This window comes from Rhinopithecus roxellana, chromosome 12, assembly GCF_007565055.1.
Source record: "Rhinopithecus roxellana isolate Shanxi Qingling chromosome 12, ASM756505v1, whole genome shotgun sequence".
NCBI lineage: Eukaryota > Metazoa > Chordata > Mammalia > Primates > Cercopithecidae > Rhinopithecus > Rhinopithecus roxellana.
Genome location: NC_044560.1, coordinates 82,307,425 through 82,323,728, shown reverse-complemented (window position 1 = coordinate 82,323,728; position 16,304 = coordinate 82,307,425). Strand labels below are relative to the sequence as shown.

General features: G+C 48.2%; 2 protein-coding genes across 7 annotated transcripts in view; one reads left to right on the top strand and one right to left on the bottom strand.

Annotated features, from left to right (window-relative positions):
* The first annotated feature begins 3,787 nt into the window (after positions 1-3,787).
* FABP3 (fatty acid binding protein 3) lies at positions 3,788-11,537 on the top strand. The gene is made up of 4 exons (XM_010353670.2): positions 3,788-3,943; positions 7,245-7,417; positions 9,247-9,348; positions 11,057-11,537. The coding sequence occupies exons 1-4, from the start codon at positions 3,871-3,873 to the stop codon at positions 11,108-11,110; spliced, it is 402 nt and encodes a 133-aa protein (XP_010351972.1). The 5' UTR covers positions 3,788-3,870; the 3' UTR covers positions 11,111-11,537.
* Positions 11,538-12,064: 527 nt separating this feature from the next.
* Positions 12,065-16,304, bottom strand: part of ZCCHC17 (zinc finger CCHC-type containing 17) — a 71,598-nt gene continuing 67,358 nt past the window's right edge. For 4 of the 6 annotated variants that reach the window (XM_010353686.2, XM_030942517.1, XM_010353694.2 and 1 more), the window contains one exon: positions 12,067-12,975. In XM_010353686.2, coding sequence (XP_010351988.1) covers positions 12,814-12,975 — 162 coding nt within the window. In that variant the 3' untranslated portion in view covers positions 12,067-12,813. Of the gene's footprint in view, positions 12,976-16,304 lie in introns of all 6 variants that reach the window. The other 2 variants (XM_010353678.2, XM_010353699.2) reach the window with 2 other exon arrangements.

Sequence of the window (16,304 nt, the reverse complement as noted above, 5' to 3'; positions counted from 1 at the left end):
AAACACAGAACAGTGACTTCACCATAGGATGAGGGCTGGGGAGATGCTGTTTTTGGCAGGCACTGGTCTTGCTGCCTGCCAGATGTTATATCCACATCTGGATCTGCCGAGGGCAAGACAGAGGAGCACAGAAAGGGACAGGGCTCACATTCTCCCCCAAATGTAGTCAGCATAACAGAAGAAGAGGATGCAGGTAACTCAGAGGGATGAGGAGAGAACTGTACATACTTAGAAGGGAGAAGGATGTAAACCAGGAGGAAAGGAGATGGGGTGTAGCTTATGGGTTAACTTGGGTGACCCAGGTCTGAACACGGAGGTGAGGTGGGGGAAGGGCAGTGAGGGTAGTTGGTCTGAGGCTTGTCTGGTAGAGCTCCTCAAAGCCCCATGCTGCTCAATTTGGACAGGCCCAAGAGAGGGAGCAAATGGATTTTCTGGCAGTGTCCTCCACCCCAACCCATCCTGAAAAATGTCTATAGCCCCTTTTTCACAGTTGCAGCAGTTTCCAATCCTGTCCCAGAAATAAGAAAACTGAGGATTAAAGAAGCAAAGCAATCTGCCTTGGGTAAGTAACTCAGCAGGTAGTGGCAGAGCTCAGACTAGGTCTTAGGTGTCTGCACCATCCCTGGAGACAATAAGAATAGCAAGAGGAGCAGCAGCAGTGAACTTTAGTAAGTCAACCATGTTCAGCATTTAAATGTATTATCTTGGGCCAGGTGTCGTGGCTCACACCTGTAGTCTCAGCACTTTGGAAGCCAAGGCAAGCAGATTGCTTGAGGCCAGGAGTCCAAGACCAGCCTGGGCAACATGGCAAAACCCTGTCTCTATCAAAAAAACACACAAAAAATTAGCCAGGTGTGGAGCCATGCGCCTGTAGTCCTAATTACTCAGGAGGCTGAGGTGGGAGGATCCCTTGAGTCTGGGAGGTCAAGGCTGCCATGAGCTGAGATCATGCCATTGCACTCCAGCCTGAGTGACAGAGTGAGACTCTCTCCAAATAAATAAATAGGCCGGGCGCAGTGGTTCACACCTGTAATCCCAGCACTTTGGGAGGCCAAGGCAGGTGGATCACTTGAGGTCAGGAGTTCAAGGCCAGCCTGGTCAATATGGTAAAACCCCATCTTTACTAAAAATACAAAAATTAGCCAGGCATGGTGGCAGTTGCCTGTAATCCCAGCTACTTGGGAGGCTGAGGCAGGAGAATCGCTTGAACCTGGGAGGCAGAGGTTCCAGTGAGCTGAGGTAATGCCATTGCACTCCAGCCTGGGCAACAGAGTGCAAGACTCCGTCTCCAAAAAAAGTCCCTTCATTTTAAAGATGAAACTGAAGCCGACGTGGTAGCTCACACCTGTAATTCCAGAAATTTAGGAGGCCGAGGCAGGCAGATCACCTGAGGTCAGGAGTTTAAGACCAGCCTGGCCAACATGGTGAAACCCCGTCTCTACTAAAAATACAAAAATTATCCAGGTGTGGTGGCAGTTGCCTGTAATCCCAGCTACTTGGCAGGCTGAGGCAGGAGAATTACTTGAACCCAGGAGGTGGAGGTTGCAGTGAGCCGAAACAGGTCATTGCACTTAAGCCTGGGCGATGAGACTCCTCCTCAAAAAAAAAAAAAAGAAAAAAAAATTGGAGACTCAGAGTGGCTTAAGTGAATTGCCCAAGGCCACACAGCTAGTACCCAACAAATTTCAGATCAGAAGGCAGATCTGCCAGCAGTCATTAGCCCAGCCCCAGCTCTCCATCATTGCATTATAAGGGCCACATAAGAAGACAGTTCTGGTTCCTGGCCACACAGTCTTTGAGAGGAGGCCCTCTGTGTGAAGGCTGTGACCTTGAGTCAGAAATCATCTTTTTCCCCTCCTCCTCTCCTGGCACCTGTTCCAACAGTGAGATCACCAAGGTTCCATGCCCAGCCCTGAGGCCTGTCCCTATAGCTTTGGCAGAAATAAGCCTCTGAGTCTTCTGGCAACCGGACTGTCCAAAGGAATCAAGATCTTAGGGTGGGGAGAGGGCTCTTCCTCCTTGGCCTTGTTCCCAGAACAGTCCAGGGAAGGGAGGCAGGTTTGCACATGGAGAAACAGAGTCCCAGGAAGGAGGGCCTGCCATACTATATGCACGTGGCAGGCCTCAGAGCTCCTGTGTTGGCTCCTGCAGGCCCACCATGGACAGGCTGCTGCCAGCTGAAATTCAGTTCGGCACTACTCCTTGATGTGCAGAGCCTCCTGCCATACCTCAGAAACTCATTTATTCCTCACTTCCTCTGAGAAGCCTACATTGGGCCCCCAGGTCAGGACAGGATAGGATCCCCTTTAGAATCACCACACTAGTTTTGTGTCTGGCTGCCCACAGTTGTGTGTCTTGTTCCCTGTTGTCTCTCTCCAAAGCAGGGCCTGACACAAAGTAGGTGCTTTATTAACTGCTGAATTAATGAGTGAGCGCCTCAGAGTTTCAACATGTTCATCTTTTTAAAAAGAGAAAATAACACAGTAACACCTACATCATGGATTTTGCTTTAAAAGTTCAATGAGGCCAGGTGTGGTGGCATGTGCCTACAGTCCCAGCTACTGGGGAGGCTAAGGTGGGAGGATCCCTTGAGCCCAGGAGTTTGAGGCTGCAGTGACCTATGATGGCGTCACAGCACTCCAGCCTGGGAGACACAGCGAGAGACCTTGTCTCTAAAAAATAATAATAAAATTAAAAGTTCAATGAAATAATACACCTAAAGCCCTCAGCATGCAATAAAGAGCAATACAAGGCGGGTCTTATTTTTACTGAAAGTGCTTAGTAAACTATACAGTGACAAACCACGCACAGCAGGCTCTCAAAAGGAGGCAGCAAATTACCCAAAAGTCCAGGCGGCTTGCTAGTGTGCACAGGTCAAAGAAAGAGCGGCAGGTGGGGAAGGCAGCCGTGGGCCCTGCCCCAAGAGCTGACCGAATTGGGAGAATTTCTGAAGGAGGGGAACTGGGAACGACCTGAGCTAAAGCTAGGAGCTGTGAGAAGAAACCGGAAAAGCCCGGAGCACTTGCAGGGGCGGGTGGGGAGTTGGATGGTGGTGTGGGGTAGGGTGGGGAGGGAGGAGGGCTAGTAGGAGACATTCCGCAGGGAGGGGCAAACACGTGTGAGGCGGGCGGGGCGCGAAGGGTCAGGCTTTTGCTCAAAACAGGCGGAGGACAAGGTCAGCTCAGCCGCAGACCGAGCCCATGGTGACTGTCTCCGCCACCAGGAAGTGAGAGTGAAGGGAGAGCGAGAGCTCTGAAGCCCGCTAGACCAAGTTTGCAATCTGAGCTCCATTCACCCCCTCCTATTTCTTGAGACCTTGTCAGTTCCCCTCTCAGCCTCGGGCTCCTCACTTGTAAAACGAGGAGAGATGCCTGTACCAGAAGTCAACCAGAGCTTTTCCCGGCATGGGCACCAGCCCAAGGGCGTTTTCCTTTTCTAGTCTCATCTCTGCTCTGAGCCCAAGCTCAAAGAGGGACTGGGGGACGGAAGATATCCATGCCATGCGCCCTAGCTCTCGGGCTGGTGCCGGCTGCTGCCTTCTCAGATTCCAGAGTGTCTAGAGGCCAGGAAAGGGAGAAGGTCCTGCCAGACTGGGGTAGAGACTCGGGGGCCAGGCACTGGCGCTGACGCAGGCAAGCAGGGAGCCACTGGCTGGTCCCCACCCACCTCGGTGGGTTGGGGGATGGGCGGACCAGGCCCTCCTGGGTGAGCCCTAGCCTGGGGCTTCCTATTTCGGGAGCTGGGGGCGTGGGCCAGTCTCCTCATGTGATGCGAGGGCTATTTAAAGCGGCAGCCCGGCCAGGGAGCCGCCGTCGGAACCCTTGCACGCCTGCTCTCTTGTAGCTTTTCTCAGCCTAGCCCAGCATCACTATGGTGGACGCTTTCCTGGGCACCTGGAAGCTAGTGGACAGCAAGAATTTCGATGACTACATGAAGTCAATCGGTGAGCAAGCCGCGGGGCTCAGGATGCTGGCTTGGGCTGGTAGCGTGCCTAGCCCCACGCAGCACTCCTGCTGCATCCCTCCTGGTTAAGACTGGGCAATAGGGGAGCGCGGAGATGGCAGCCTGGGCTAGAGCAGATAGGGCCTGTAGGGAGGGGGCTTTGGTGGTCCAAATTTGGTTAGAGACCACAGTAGGGAGGTGGAGGAAGGAGGCAGCTGTGTGGGAGGCTCTTTCCAGGAAGAGGGATATATGATTTGGAGGAAGGAGGAGGGTTTGGAAAAAGAACACTGATCACAGGAATGGGAGTCTAGCCAGGGGAGAAAAAGAACAGGGGCATAGGTAGTTTAGAAATTGGAGGAGACTGAACCCAGAAAGGTAATGGGGCAGCTAGGGAGTGTACTATGACCTTAAACAAGTAGGAAATACCTTGGAGGAAAAAGATTAGTGGGGAAAAAACCGTGGATCAGTGAATCAGATATGAGAAGGACGTAAGACAGGAACCTGCAGTAAGCAGCAATCCCCATCTCTCCATGTTGGATTAGGGAAGAGAATTCTTGCAGGAGAATGCCCTCTTTCTTACCAGCCAGTCTGACCTTGTCCTGCAGTCTATGTAACCAGGCCTTAATCACTGTCTGTGAGCCTTGGGGTAGGGTGGGGCAAGAGGCCCATCATCAGCTGGGCCTTTCCTGCAACCCAAGCCTCACCCACCTGTGCAAGGGGTAGGCAGAGAAAGCCATTGGACTTCTGATGTGCAGTAGAGGGTCCCAGAGCAAGGTCAAGACCTGGGAGGGAGGGTCACTGGTTTAGGAGGATGTGGAGAACTGCTGTGGTGTTGGGATGAAGAAGAATAATGATTCAAAGAATCTTACAGGTAAGGAACTTGGAGATTCCCATACCATCTAGTTCAGCAGGGAAACTGAAACCAGGAGAGTAGAAATGTATTATAACAATTCCACAGCAGAGCCAATATGAAAACCTAAGGTTTCTAGATCTGTAACTCAGAGCTCTTCCCACTACCCTACAGGCCCCGGAGTGGGAAAAGTAGGAACTGCTTAGCTAATTATTGACCTCAGCCCTTCTTCTACTGCGTTGGGCTTAGATGGAGAGGTCAAAGCTCTCAACAGCCCCTACCCTATCCTGGGCGCTATGCCCAATAATTCCAGGTAGGCAGTCATTCTTAGAGGACCACCCCCCAACCCCCACGAACACAGCCCAGCAGCTACTGGGAAGTTGGAATGCCCAGATTTAGTTCCTCCTTCCAAAGCTGGGCCAGAGCTGAGTCCTTGAACTGAGCTGCAACAACTTTACCATTCTTGTTGGGTTGGCGGGCTGGTCTCCCTGAAGTCCTGTTACCTTTCAGCAGCTTATGTTAAGGCAGCATGCATTCTTATCGTAGGAATGGAAAGCCTGGGAAAATACCCTCCTCAGCTCTCAGTAAATAGTGCTGGCTTCATTTCTAAGTAGAACCCAGATCTCCCCGAGTCTCCTAAATTCTGTCAGCTCAATATTCTTAGTTTCTCTTGGTTCAGACCCTCACTCATACCGCGGTGGTTTCCTTTTCAAACACTCCATACCTCTGGGTAGGTCCTAAGTGAACAGAGCTCCCAGTGCTGTGACAAGGTCCTGCTCTGTGCAGGGGAGTGTGATTGGCCTGACTCATCCTGATACCAAGGGGCAAGGCCAAGTTGCTCACTGGCCAAGCAAAGGTGGGCTGATAGCATAATGGCAGAGGCAGCCCCTGCCCCTTCTGCTACAGACCTAGGGCTCTCATGGGGCAAAGAGGTCCCGTCTAGTACCAGTGACCACAGGCACAACTGGTGGCCTGGACTGAGTATGTGCTGGGCAGAGTCGCCCAGTGAAAACAGTCAACAGTTTTGGAGCCTAGATTCAAATCTATGTCAGTTTATTCTGTTTGAATTTAGACAAGACACAACTCTCTTCATTGTAAATTGGGGATAATCTACGCTTCTGGGCTGTTACAAGCATTAAGTAAAACCCATGTAAGGCATGTGCAGAGTACCTAGCTTCCAGCAAGCACTATGTAGCCAGGTACATTTGGAGACTTTACACACACCACTTCACTACACTGGGCTGCCTCCTGCCTCACCTTTGCCTTGGAGGACAGCTCAGCGTAAGCTGCTGTGGGGAGAGGGGGCAGTCATGATTAGTTCTTTGTTCTTTACTTGTTTGCAGGACACTTAGGACTTTGCCCAGTACCCAAGGAAGCCATGCTTGGGTCAGGAAGTCTCCGTAGAGCCTTAGACGGGGGGTCAGGAGACGGGTTTGAGTCCAACTCATTGTTGCTACCACTTTAGGCTCCTCCTCAATCTGTACAATAGGACAGATACTTCCTTTGTACCTAACTCCTAGATCATAGATAACAGGCTTTGAAAATGATGGGTTGCCATATATATAAGGGACAAGAGTACTAATGCTTCTTAGTTTCAGGGTAAAAACTTCCAAAGTTGGAAAACTCTTATGCCTAAGGCTTTGGAAGGGAAAGTCTACGTTTCTCTTCTTTCCTCAGCCTTATGCTCCAGCCTTGGGAGGTAGTATAGCTGAGCACTTAAGCAAGCTCTGGAGTCAGACAATTCTGGGCTTCAGTATCAGATTTGTGACCCTGGGCTTTACCTCTCTTTTTGCATCTGTAATGTGGAAACGGTCTTCAGAGGAACAGGAAGAACTAAATGAGATAACATGTACAGTTCTTACTACACAAAAAGTTCATAGTAATTAACTTTTTTTTTTTTTTTTTGAGATGGAGTCTCACTCTATTGGCCAGGCTGGAGTGCAGTGGCACAATCTCACTGCAACCTCCACCTCCTAGGTTCAAGCAATTCTCAGCCTCAACCTCCTGAGTAGCTGGGATTACAGGCACATACCACCACATCTGGCTAATTTTTCGCATTTTCAGTAGAGACAGGGTTTCACCATATTGGCCAGACTGGTCTTGAACTCCTGGCCTCATGTGATTCACCTGCCTTGGCTTCCCAAAGTGTTGTGATTACAGGCGTGAGCCACCACGCTTGGCCCAATAGTAACTTATTCTAATCCCAGCTCTGCCACTGACTTGCTATGGCACCGCTGTTCCTTAAGTATCTCATCTGTCTAACGGGATTAGTAATCTGTGTTCACCAAACAGAACGAAGGGCAAGACTGAATTTTAAAATTCCCATGTAAAGGCTTTGAAAGATACAGTCCTCCACTTCCCCATACCCAGGCCTGAGAGTTATGCATTGAGTTTCTTGTACACTGCTTCTCTACCCGAGCTCATATACTCATAATCTTCCCCCTACCCTCAGGAGTGGGTTTTGCTACCAGGCAGGTGGGCAACATGACCAAGCCTACCACAATCATTGAAAAGAACGGGGACATTCTCACCCTAAAAACACACAGCACCTTCAAGAACACAGAGATCAACTTCAAGCTGGGGGTGGAGTTTGATGAGACAACAGCAGATGACAGGAAGGTCAAGGTAAGTCAGGGAAACAGGGGTTGGGAATGGAGACTCTAAAAGAGAATAGGCTGGTAGTCTTGGCTCCCTGGTATTGCACCCTGAGGGGCAGACTATCATGGGGAATTTAAATGAAACAAGGTTCATAAAGCCTGTGTAGTGCTGGAATGCCACTGATGCTAAATACCTGTCAGTTCTGTCCTCTTGTTTTCTTCCCTCCCTTCTTGGGATTCATCTATTGTCTGCCTCAGAATGGGCAGCACAGAGCCAGGATGTTCTTCTGACCTCAGTATCTACTCCAGCTCCAGCTGGGTGACCCTGTGCAAGGTATGCAGTAGCTCTAGGTTTCTTTCCCCTTCCATAGATGGCGGAGTTATGTGGCCATGGCTGTGACCTGAAGTGCTTTAGGAATGATGCCCAGAAGTCAGGGCCCTCCATTGAGTGAGGTCATTGTGGCCTCCAGCAGCAAAAAAGGCAACCAGGAACAAGAAGCCACCTACTCAGATGCCACTTCAACTTCTAACTCTCAGACATGGCCAATGACCCTGACAAACTATTTCCGATGTTGCCAGCGGACAGGCAGGAAGAGCTATGTTCCGTGATAGGGCATTCACCTTGTCATGAATGTGTTTGCAGTGTCTTTCCACCAAACCTTAGCCCCTTCTCCCAGGGTTCTGTCACCCTGCAGTGACTGTCTTGGCAGCTTGCCTCAGCCTTCCAGGCCAGGCATGGGAGTGAGAGAACTTAGGGGCTTTGACCTCTGTAGGGTGTCCCTATAGCAGCGTTCTATCATGACACTATCATTCAGCCCCATCAGCTGTTTCCTCTTCCTCATAGCTGTCCCCAGAAAGCAGAGGATCACATAGGTGGCTGGCAGCAGAGCTGGGGATGGTGCCCAAAGATGGCAGTCTACTTGGAATAAAGGTGGCTGCCCCACCACATGCCCCTACCTCCTTGGACTTGCCTACTTTCTCAAGGGGCAAGAACCCCAATTAAACACAACAGCCCTCTGGAATGCCTAGGGCAAAAATATCTACTGAGTAGGCAAAAAAAAAAAAAAAAAAAAAAAACCTAGGGGAATGAGAACAAGGAGTAAGGCAAGGATAAAAAAGAGCACACTAAGAGACAGGCCCCATACTCCTTATCACCCAAACAATACACAGAACCTTCTCAGATTCTCCTACTGAACCACCTTGCTCATCAGGATCCCTTAGCCTGGCCTTGTGGCCCCCAAACTTCTAGGAAAGAGAGACCTGGAAGAGCTGCCAAATGAGAACCAGCTGATGTATGTATGTTGGCAGCACTCAGAGCTGAGGAACACTTCAAGGGCATCCAGTCACAGGACTTTGTGGTTGCTGCCCTCTTGTCGGCTAAAGAGGTCACATGATATGGACCAAGAAAAGGTGTAGGAATACAGGCCAGGAAGTCTAATTATCCAATACTTCCTATTGCTAAGGGTCTTTTAGACATTATCGCAGGGACAGACTAGTAAATCCCACCTGTATCTGAGGGGACCAGGCTGCAGGCATCACCTAGAGTACAGATAAGTGTCTATCTTGAAGGCTTGTGGTGCTTCTCAGAGCCAGGCTCTGGCTCCACCATACTGCCTGCCTCTCCCTCCTTGCCTAATATCTGAAGGCCTCTTCCCCAGCAAGGCAGTAGTGGAGCAGAGGCTGGAGGTAAACTAGATGTCCTGCAGGGTTAGCTGGGAGGTGGATTGCCTGAGCTCTTGTCCTCACACCATCACTAGTTTGGGTCAAAGGCTGTGTCCTCTGGGGCCCCAGTGTCCAGACCCCACCCTGCCCCTCAGTCCTAAGATCACAGCTCAGGCCTATACTCTCTTTCCACAGTCCATTGTGACACTGGATGGAGGGAAACTTGTTCACCTGCAGAAATGGGACGGGCAGGAGACGACACTTGTGCGGGAGCTAATTGATGGAAAACTCATCCTGGTAAGATGGGCAACTTTGGAGCCATATCTGATTGGTTATTACTACTGCTCTTTCAGCCAAGCCTGTTCTAAAAAGCCAAGTCTTCCCCTGAGAGCCATAGAAGCTGGGACAAGAGAGTGGTTGCAGGGTCAGGGTGGTATCAGGTGGGAATTTTTTGTGTAGTGGTTTTGGACTCACACAGGCTGGGACTCAAATCTTACCTTTTTTTTTTTTTTTTTTTTTTTTTTTTTTTGAGACGGAGTCTCGCTCTGTCGCCTGGGCTGGAGTGCAGTGGCCGGTTCTCAGCTCACTGCAAGCTCCGCCTCCTGGGTTTATGCCATTCTCCTGCCTCAGCCTCTGAGTAGCTGGGACTACAGGCGCCCGCCACCTCGCCCGGCTAGTTTTTTGTATTTTTTAGTAGAGACGGGGTTTCACTGAGTTAGCCAGGATGGTCTCGATCTCCTGACCTCGTGATCCGCCCGTCTCAGCCTCCCAAAGTGCTGGGATTACAGGCTTGAGCCACCGCGCCCGGCCAAATCTTACCTTATAGGCTACATGACTGTGGGCAAATCACCTTCTCCAAGTGCAACTGTAAAATGGGTATAATACCAACCTTGTAGGGCTGCTGGAAGCCTGTAAGAGACAGTGTATGCACAGCACAAAGCATCACTGATTGAGGAACACAGCACGTGCTCCATGTCCTTTGTTTGCTCTTCCTGTGTTTCTACCTTGCCTCGCCTCAGGAAGTAGAAAACAGGGCCAAATCTGATCCCAGGCCCTCTAGGAGGGGCTCCCATTGCCTATCTCAGCATTCCCTTTCCTCTCCTCCCTAGGACTGCATTGTCACTTGCAGGGACAGGCTCGTGACTGGTGGGGAAACTGAATGGCAGTACAGTCCTTTCTTCCCCATTCTAGTCCTACCCCATTTTCATGCTTTCTATGTCTGGCCTACTGCAACTACTTCACTACTGCCTGGGTACCACAGCCAGGCTGGCAGATCTGTTCAAGCCTTGACTGAATTCCCCCCAGACCCAGGGAGAGCAGCCAACTGTAGATTCTGCCTAAGTGCAGGGCCTCAGGTTTTTCACCTAGGCATCTTCACTGCACAGCTTCTTGGGTCAGCATAACCTCTTAACTGCATTCCTGCACTCACGTGGGACAGGGGTCCCCTTGAAGTTTGGAATGAGGTGCCTAGTTTTGGTGGGGATGTGATATGCTGGACCAAATTCTCAGTGGGCAACTCTCATGGCCAACTATGGTGAGGCCATGGGTCTGGCTCTATGATACCAGACTGGACAGTGGGAGGTGCAGGGCTCTGGCCCTGGCACTACTCTAAGTTAGGGAAGGATTGGAGTTAGTAGCCAAATACGGTCCTTTCCTGAGTCTCTGGATATTTTTCCTATTTGTCAACTATAAGCCAGGCACCATCTTAGACACTAAGGATGAAGGAAGCCAAATGGTATAAGGGAAGGAGAAACACTCAGGATCTTGACCAGATTACTTCCTCTCTAAAGGCTCGTTTTTTCCAAATCTCTAAAATAAGAATTACAATGCCTGTCTTAAGGATTTGCTGTACATTATCAGAAAAAAAATTTATACACACACACACACACGTACAGCTGGCACATAGTAGGTACTCAAGTGACAATTATCAGGAGGAAGGGAGGGTAGAATGCTCGCAATGGCCTTCCTGGCTCCACCCCCCATCTCACTCTGTCTTTTCTTCCAGACACTCACCCACGGCACTGCAGTTTGCACTCGCACTTATGAGAAAGAGGCATGACCTGACTGCACTGTTGCTGACTACTACTCTGCCAATTGGCTACCCCTCGACTCAGCACCACATTGCCTCATTTCTTCCTCTGCATTTTGTACAAATCCACGAATTCTTCTGAGGTCAGGTGCCACTGGCCGGGATCCAGTTCCAGTTCCCACTGTGTATGTGTGTTTTTTGTTTTTTTTTTTTTTAACTGCACTCACAGGGTGCTCTGAGGTCAATAAAGCAGAGCCAAGACCACCCAGTTGCCTTTTTGCCTTTGGTAACATAACTCTGAGAGTCTTGGTTTATCCTGTGTGTCAGACAGTGGGCAGAAATAACTGCCTGAAGGTTACTCAGGAAGAAGCACTGGATGGGAGACTGAAATGGACAGTCTCGGAGCCTGTTAATCAGCTGATCACCTTACACATTCAATAATAAAACAGCTGTACCTACACTTTGCCTTTACACTGCCCCCCTCAACATGGTCAAATGACCTAGTTCAGTCAGTGATGGGGCTTCCCCAGGTTTGGCTACTGAACTGTCTCTTCAGGCCCATCCTACACTGAAAGCTCTTGGGTCTGGCTGTTCTCTGTGAAACGCTATAGTCTCTCCCTTTCCAGAATTCAGTTTCAGGGCACAGAACCCAGGCTTGTACCATGGTGGTGGGAGAAAATGACCACTGGCCAAGAGGAATGCTGACCTGTGCGCCAGGCTAGTACTCATGACTATAAATTCTTACTGCTTCTCTAATCAACTCTGAGGGAAGAGGGCATCTGATCATTATAAAAGGGAGGGCTTATAACTGATCTCCCAAGAAGGCTGTGATCTGCTAGTGCCTTTGGCTCTGTACCTCTGCTGGGCATCTCTCCAAGGTCTAAGGTAACATATTAAATGTTTTCGTCAGCTAATGCAGGCTCAGTGACTTTAAGTCTGTAAGTTACCCGGGAAGAAGGATTATAGGAAAAATAACTTTTGGTAAGTTTAAAACCAAACACATTTCCATTTAGTGACAGGAATTTAAGCAAGGACCTGAAGTAGAATCAACTGATTCACACAGTAGTAAATACAAAGTAGAACAATGATCTTGGCTTCGCTGTCTGGTTCAGTCATCTGCTGGAATGCAATACACAAGTTAAGTCACACTGCAGACTGTTTTCTAGCTGTGGCCGCTGGATGCCACTTCTAGCATAGAACTATGTTAGGAGGAATGGGAGAAGTGAGCACCACTTCTCACCATGTTCCCCCTCCTGCTGCCAGTCTCTCTCTGCTCCCATGTTGGATGCAGGAGAGATCACCCACCAATCGGTCTAGGACAGACCAATAGGAAGGGTCCAATCACTCTTCTCTAACTACAGTCGAACTCACCTCCACAACAGTCTCTGTGGCTCTAGCCTGGACTCCTTTACAGGAATCCAGCTCTGGCAGTGGCAGCTGGAAAGGGTAATAGGACCTCCTGCTGAATGAAGAAGTTGGGCAAATGAATGTGTGAGCTGCAGGGTTCACTTGCAAAAGGACCAGGAGTGACAAGGAAACAACAACTCATTCAGGCAGCTGCTTTTGACCTCTAACTCCCAAACCTGCCTGTTGCATGAGGGGAAGCCATCTCCCATGGAAGCAAAGTTAATGGGGTGGGAGGCTACATTCTCACTATTGAGTCTTTCCAGGAGTCTCAAGGAATAAGGCTCCTGGTTCCTTACTCTCAACCACCCCCTACACTCTTTCTGCTCTCACTCCTTGTGCTTCTTCTTGTGCTTCTTCTTCTTTTTCTTCTTCTTTGCTGCCTTGCTGTCTTTTGATGTGTGCCTTGCCCTCTTGCCTGTATCACTCTCAGAGTCTGAGCTGTCAGAGTCAGATGACTTCTTATCTCTATGTTTCTTTTTCTTCTTCTCCTGAAAAGAAAATTTTAAAAATCAACATTGTAGTGTATATTTGCTTTAAACAACCATAGCACATAATTGGTCAGGTGCAATGGCTCACACCTGCAATCCTAGCACTTTGGGAGGCCGAGGTGGGAGGAATGCTTGAGGCCAGGAGTTCAAGATCAACCTGGCTAACATAGCGAGATCTCATCTCTAAAAAAGGAAAAATTATAGCACATAATCAATAGGGGACCACTTGATTTTCTTTTAGACAGTCTCGCTCTGTTGCCCAGGCTGGAGTGCAGTGCAGTGGCACGATCACAGCTCACTGCAACCTCAATCTCTTGGGCTCAAGCAATCCTCCCACCTCAGCCTCCCAAGTAGCTGGGAGGGACCACAGGTATGCATCACCACACCCTGCTAATTTTTATGGAGATGGGGTTTCTCCATGTTGCCCAGGCTGGCCTCAAACTCCTAAACTCAAGCAATCTGCCCACCTTGGCCTCCCAAAGTGCTGGGATTACAGGTGTGAGATACCATGCCCAGCCAACACTTAATAAAGTATAAGACATTGAAAACAATAAAGTAAATCTTTAAGTACTAACAAGAAAAAAACAGCTAAAACATGTTAAGTAAAAGAACCAAGACATAATATTGTAGGTTCCAGTGTGTATAACACATACATGTGTATTCATATATACATGCACATGATATAAAGTGTGTATGTTATACATACTTGTGTATATTTAGTGTACACAGAGAACACTGAAAAGGATACATCAAACTGGTAATAAATGTTACACGTTGGGAATGAATTGAATGGGGGAAAGGATATGGGTCTTTCACTTTTTCCTTCAAATACTTCTGTCCAATTTGATTTTTTTTTAAAACAAGCATCTTATTACTTTTATTTTTTAAAGTGCAGGATATTAAAGCTGAAAGGGGTCCCTAAAGACTAGCCAGTCTATCTAGAAACAGTGACTCACATATCCAAGGTCAAAGAACAGGAGTAAAAGATTTAGAACTCCTGACTCCTATTCTGGTTTCTATTAGATCCTGGTGCCAGGGGAAATAACTGCCATCAAATAATAAGCCTGTACTTTCTACCCTTGAATATTCATCATCTCTAACTTTACAGCCACTTCACAAGATTATATTCATAAAGAAAAGAGCTGAGAAAGAACTTTCCCAAAACTATACCCACCACACCATGCTACCAAAGTAACAGTACAAACCCATACAAAGGACGAGAGGCAGATTCCCAGGTGTCTAATGGGGCAGCATGAGCAGATTTTAAGCACGGCATAAATCTCTTCTTTGAATTTCAAATACCTATATTGCCTCTGTAAGGTTTCTAAGAAGAGGGAGAAAGTATGGGAGGAGAGAGAGAGCAGAAAAGGATGCCAGCTTCCAACCAGCACACTCAGAGCTATAAATCTAGCTGAATGATACACCAGGTCTTAGGAGCTGGCTGTGAAAAATGGTGGAACTCTGAAGCAGATGTCAGACAGACCTGGACCTGAGTTCTGGCTCTGCCATTTACTATTCTGCATCCGTGGGCAAGTCATCTCAACTCACTGAGGCCTGTTCCCTTCAAAGGTAAACTGGAGATAAGAATAACATCTACTGGCCAGGCGCGGTGGCTCATGCCTGTAATCCCAGCACTTTGGGAGGCCAAGGCAGGTGGATCATGAAGTTAGGAGATTGAGACGATCCTGGCCAACATGGTGAAACCCTGTCTCTACTAAAAATACAAAAATTGGCCGGGTGTGGTCCCGCAAGCCTGTAGTCCCAGCTACTCAGGAAGCTGAGGTGGGAGGACTGCTTGAGCCCGAGAGTTGGAAGTTGCAGTGAGCCATAATCCCACCACTGCACTCCAGCTTGGGCAACTAAGCAAGACCCTGCCTCAAATAAATAAATAACCCCTTGCCAAAACAAACAAACAAACAAACAAGAAAAAAAAAAAAAAAAAAAAAACACCTATGGTGACAAGTTAATGAGATAGTATCTAAGGCTTGGAAAAGTTGAAAGCCACTTGTCCCAGATGGCATAGGTACAGTTGGGATCTTCAAGTAGATCATATGAATGGAAATCTCCTGAGTTTTCTTATGTAGTACATGGCCCCTCTTTCTGTATAGCAACACGAGGCCTCATGGTATGGTCATTAGAACAACAAATTTTGGAATAAGATAGAATTAAGTTCAAATTCTAGCTCTGCAACTTAACTCACTATGTGACTTAGAACAAGAGATTTAACTTTTTTGAACCTCAGTTTTCTTTTCAGTAAACTGGAAATAGTAAGTACCTATTTCAAAGGATGCTATCAGGTTTAAACAAGATAAGCACTAACTATAGTGCCTGACACATTATAGTCACTTAGTGGGAGCTATATGTATTTTTCTTTCATTAATTCCCAGGATGTTCTGACAGCCTGGCCAAGCACCTACAGGAGATAAGTCAACGTTTTAAGAGGAGATGAAATAACAATTCTTCCTTGGCATCTCCAATGGAGTAGAGAGAAGGGAACAAAGCTTCTCAGACCCACATTACCAAGCTATAACCAACCATGGCTGGGGGAAGCTGAGAGTTGGCAAATCAAGTTTAGCTATGTTGCTGAACCTTCCTGGATGGCAAGACCATGGAAGTCCATCACAGGATATTATGGGGTCAGGAGCCTCACTGGGTTCTGCCCCTTACATAGCGGAAGATACTGGGAAAGTGAAAATGAAAATACAGAGTCTGGCACCAGTTCCCTGCAAGCCTGGTCCAGTCTGGATAAAGAAGTGAGGAGAGTAATAATACTGCCTTACACCTAAACAGTGCTTTAGTTTATCAAGCTTTTTGCATCCTTATCTTATAATAATAGCCTGTAGAGTCAAAATTCATTAGTTATTATTCCCATTTTACAGATGGAAAAACTGCAACTCAGAAATGTAAAGTGAGTCGACCAAGGCCAAAGCGGCAAAACCACTATACTTTCTAACACAAGAGTTTGGCACTATTTCCACTTTGTTCTTTCTCAACGATGAAGGCTCAGGAGGAGGGAAGATAAAAACAAATCACTACAGAGTCCTGGCATGCTGGAACATGGACTCTAGCTAGCACGAAGGGCTCAAGGAGATGGCCTTCTCCTAGACCTCAACTTTGATGCAAAAGCTCTTTTGTAGCCTGAACAAAGACAATCCAATCCTCCAGCAAATGGTGTCTTTCTCCCTGTGTGTCTAGCCTTGAGCTACAGAACGAAAGAACAATCACATCCGAAGTTATAATTCAGCCGGTTGCCGTGGCTCATGCCTGTAATCCCACCACTTTGGGAGGCCAAGGTGGGTGGATCACCTGAGGTCAGGAGGTTGAGACCA